Source organism: Elaeis guineensis, chromosome 6 (assembly GCF_000442705.2).
Source record: "Elaeis guineensis isolate ETL-2024a chromosome 6, EG11, whole genome shotgun sequence".
NCBI lineage: Eukaryota > Viridiplantae > Streptophyta > Magnoliopsida > Arecales > Arecaceae > Elaeis > Elaeis guineensis.
In genome coordinates, this window is record NC_025998.2 from 19,876,170 (window position 1) to 19,879,306 (window position 3,137).

General features: G+C 45.1%; 1 protein-coding gene across 2 annotated transcripts; it reads left to right on the plus strand.

The window, feature by feature from the left end:
* Positions 1-365: 365 nt before the first annotated feature.
* LOC140858522 (caffeoylshikimate esterase-like) lies at positions 366-1,998 on the plus strand. Of its 2 annotated transcripts, none has more exons than XM_073259327.1 (5): positions 366-788; positions 1,054-1,083; positions 1,282-1,411; positions 1,493-1,639; positions 1,820-1,998. In XM_073259327.1, the coding sequence occupies exons 1-5, from the start codon at positions 501-503 to the stop codon at positions 1,981-1,983; spliced, it is 759 nt and encodes a 252-aa protein (XP_073115428.1). In that variant the 5' UTR covers positions 366-500; the 3' UTR covers positions 1,984-1,998. The 2 variants fall into 2 exon arrangements, with proteins under 2 accessions (XP_073115428.1, XP_073115429.1); XM_073259328.1 differs by having other exon boundaries at positions 1,750-1,905.
* The last annotated feature ends 1,139 nt before the right edge of the window (positions 1,999-3,137 follow it).

Below are 3,137 nucleotides of genomic sequence, written 5' to 3' on the forward strand. Positions count from 1 at the left end.
ATTGTAGGATATCATATTATAGTCGTGGGGTATCATAATTTTTTTTAAAAAATTATTTTTTAAAATTTTAAATAAAAAAATAAAATTATAAATATTAAATATATATTGAGAAGCGAAGGTTATTTGGTCCAATGAGACTGGACGGCGTATTTTTACTGAACCAAAAATTTCTTCCAGGCGAATTGGAGAAAAATGTGGCGTGTTATGCACCGTGGGATTTGGTGCGGTCCATGGGACCTGGACGAGTAATAATTAGACCCTCCGCACCCCACCTCTGTAACTCATGTGAAGTAACAGGGCATTGTGGGTCCCAATTAAATTGGGGACGACTAAAAGATTTCCGTCGCCTACTGAACGGTTGACCCGCTTCCCTCGCGCTGCACGATCTCGGACGGAGCGAGAAACTAGTTTATATTCCGTGGAAGTGGAGCCGTAGTAGTCTCTAAGAGCTCCGATCTGAAGGAAAACCAATCCCTCTTCCGTTGGAGCTCACTCATCATATGGCGCTCTCTCTTAGACTGCACCACCGATTCGTCCAGAGACGACAACCCTCGGAGAAGCCCCAAAGGTCTCCGATCCAACGGCTCCGGATGCCGGATCTGGGCGGGGCCAAAGGAGGGACAGCGAGGAGGGCTCTGATGCCCGTGGCCGCGCGGAAGGCGATCGAAGGGGTGGGCGAGGAGCTGAACTCGCTGGCGGCTCAGAACAAGGACTTCGCCCCCGCCCGGAGGCAACTCCGCGCCGCCTTCCTCGATGTCCAGCAGCGCCTCGACCACTTCCTCTTCAAGGTTGGTAGCTCCCGTACCCCCCTTCCCCACCGTCCTATTCATTCATAGATCTTGCAACCGTTCTTATGGTACGTCTTGATGGCCGGAGTACGATCCGGTCGCAGGAGTGCTTCCATTGAGCTCGAATCTGCCAAAAGTTGATTCATAAACACTATTGTTTGTTACTTAGATATCATTGATTTTTTTTTTGTCTGAATAAAAAATTTCTCCCCTTCTCATTTGTTTCCTTTTTTTTTTTCGTTTTTCTTAAATTATATAACTGCAGATAGCTCCGAAGGGAATCCAAACGGAGGAGGTGAGCAGGCTTTAACTTTAACGGAACTGCGTTTCTCCACCAGTCCACTGGCTTTTCAGTGCAATTTCTTTTTATTATTTATTACACTGGCCCCCTTTCCGGGAGCGGCCTCCTGCAACTCACTGCAAAGCAATTAATAGGTTTCAGCTTTTTGGTCGAATCCGTAGCTGACACGTGCTCGACTCGATTCCTCCACAGAGGTACCAGGTTAACTCCAAGGGGGTGGAGGTCTTCTGGAAGAGATGGTTGCCAAGCCCCGGCGTGTCCACCAAGGCCGCCCTCTTCTTCTGCCACGGCTACGGCGACACCTGTACCTTCTTCTTCGAAGGCAGGTCTCACTCCACATAAATCTCCAACACTTTAATCTCTCTCTAACTCCTTTGACTTAAGATCAATTATACAATTACAGGCATTGCCAAGATGATAGCCGCTTCCGGGTATGCGGTCTACGCCATGGACTACCCGGGCTTCGGACTCTCCCAAGGTTTGCACGGCTACATCCCCAGCTTTGACGGAATGGTGGACCATGTCATCGAGCAGTACACACACATCAGAGGTGGTTTTTTTGATTGTTTTGATTTAATTTGCTTGTCAGGCTCAATTTTATGATCGTTTGGTTTTGGATGAGTATTGGTTAGAATTTGGTCGTTTTGCGAGCAAATGTAGTGCAATCGATTCGGGGTTGCTGCTGGCAAAAATGTTATATTGCGGTGATGATGGTTTGGTAAATGTTCAGCGATGAAGGAGGCGAGGGAACTGCCGCATTTTCTGCTGGGACAGTCGATGGGAGGGGCCGTAGCTCTTAAGGTTCACTTGAAGCAACCGAAAGAATGGGATGGAGTGATTCTTGTTGCGCCGATGTGTAAGGTAAGCCTTCAGCCACATCTCTTTGGTTCTTAGTTAAGTAAAAAGAATAGTTTGTTTTCTTTAGGATCACAGAATGAATTGCCTCTTACAGTTATTGCTTTCTTGCTTTCTGATGATGATAGTCAAGCCCTTTATCGAATTTTAGCTCAAAACTTGTTAATCTTATGGATATTCATAACTTGTGTGTAATTGTTTTCCTGAGTTTGTATAAATTTTCATAGGTCTTTTTTGGTAAACAACATGTTACCCATGGCTTCGGTAAGGTTTTTGTAGTGCATATAGCAATCGGATCACCCTGCACATAATTTGGGAAGTCAAGGCTAGGATTTGTGTGGGCATAGGAAGAAAGAGCGTGGTACAAGAAAAAAGAGAAGGGTTTTCCTCTATTAGGGTAAGATGAAGGAGAGTTGAATATGTTAAATGGAGAATTCTGTTTGCATTTTGTGCCTTGTCAAGGCTGCCAAATGTCAGTTTGTCTTACAATATTACAAACCTTGTGCTTCCCCTTAGTGCAGAGGTTGAGATTCATGTATGGTTATTTTCATCAAAAAAAAGGGAAAAAAAAGGAGGAGAGATTCATGTATGGTTTAAAGTTTAACATACTTTGTGGGGCAGAACTTCTAACATCATCTTGGCCAGCCTCAGATGGCGTATATTGTGGAGTTTATCTACTGCCCAATCCGACATCCATTCCTCAGATTACAACCAAGCACTCGCTGATGGGGCAGCCTCAAAGACCAAAGGAAAATCCAAAGAATCACAGTGAAGCAACCGTACGTTGTCAGCTTCTATCCGACCTCCTAAGCGGACATTTACCAACCTCGAGATCGGGATCCTACCAATGATGATGAACATAGCCCGACAACCTATACAGGTGCTAACTCAAGAAAGAATCTCAGCTCAGCACTGACCTCGGGACGTCGGAGTATTCATCCACGTGGGAGATCTGTGGAATCTCCTAGTGAAACATGAACACAATCCGCATTTGACACCCATGACTAACAATCTTGACCATCGGGTTAGTGGGCTGATTCCTCATTTTAACGGTTTGTCAGATTGTGGCCTAACAACCTAAGAGATTAGGACCAAATGACCTACTAGATTCCAACATGACAACCTATCATACCATCTCTATATAAAGAGATAGGAATGGCAATAGGGTTGGGTATGTAATAAGTGAGTCGGAT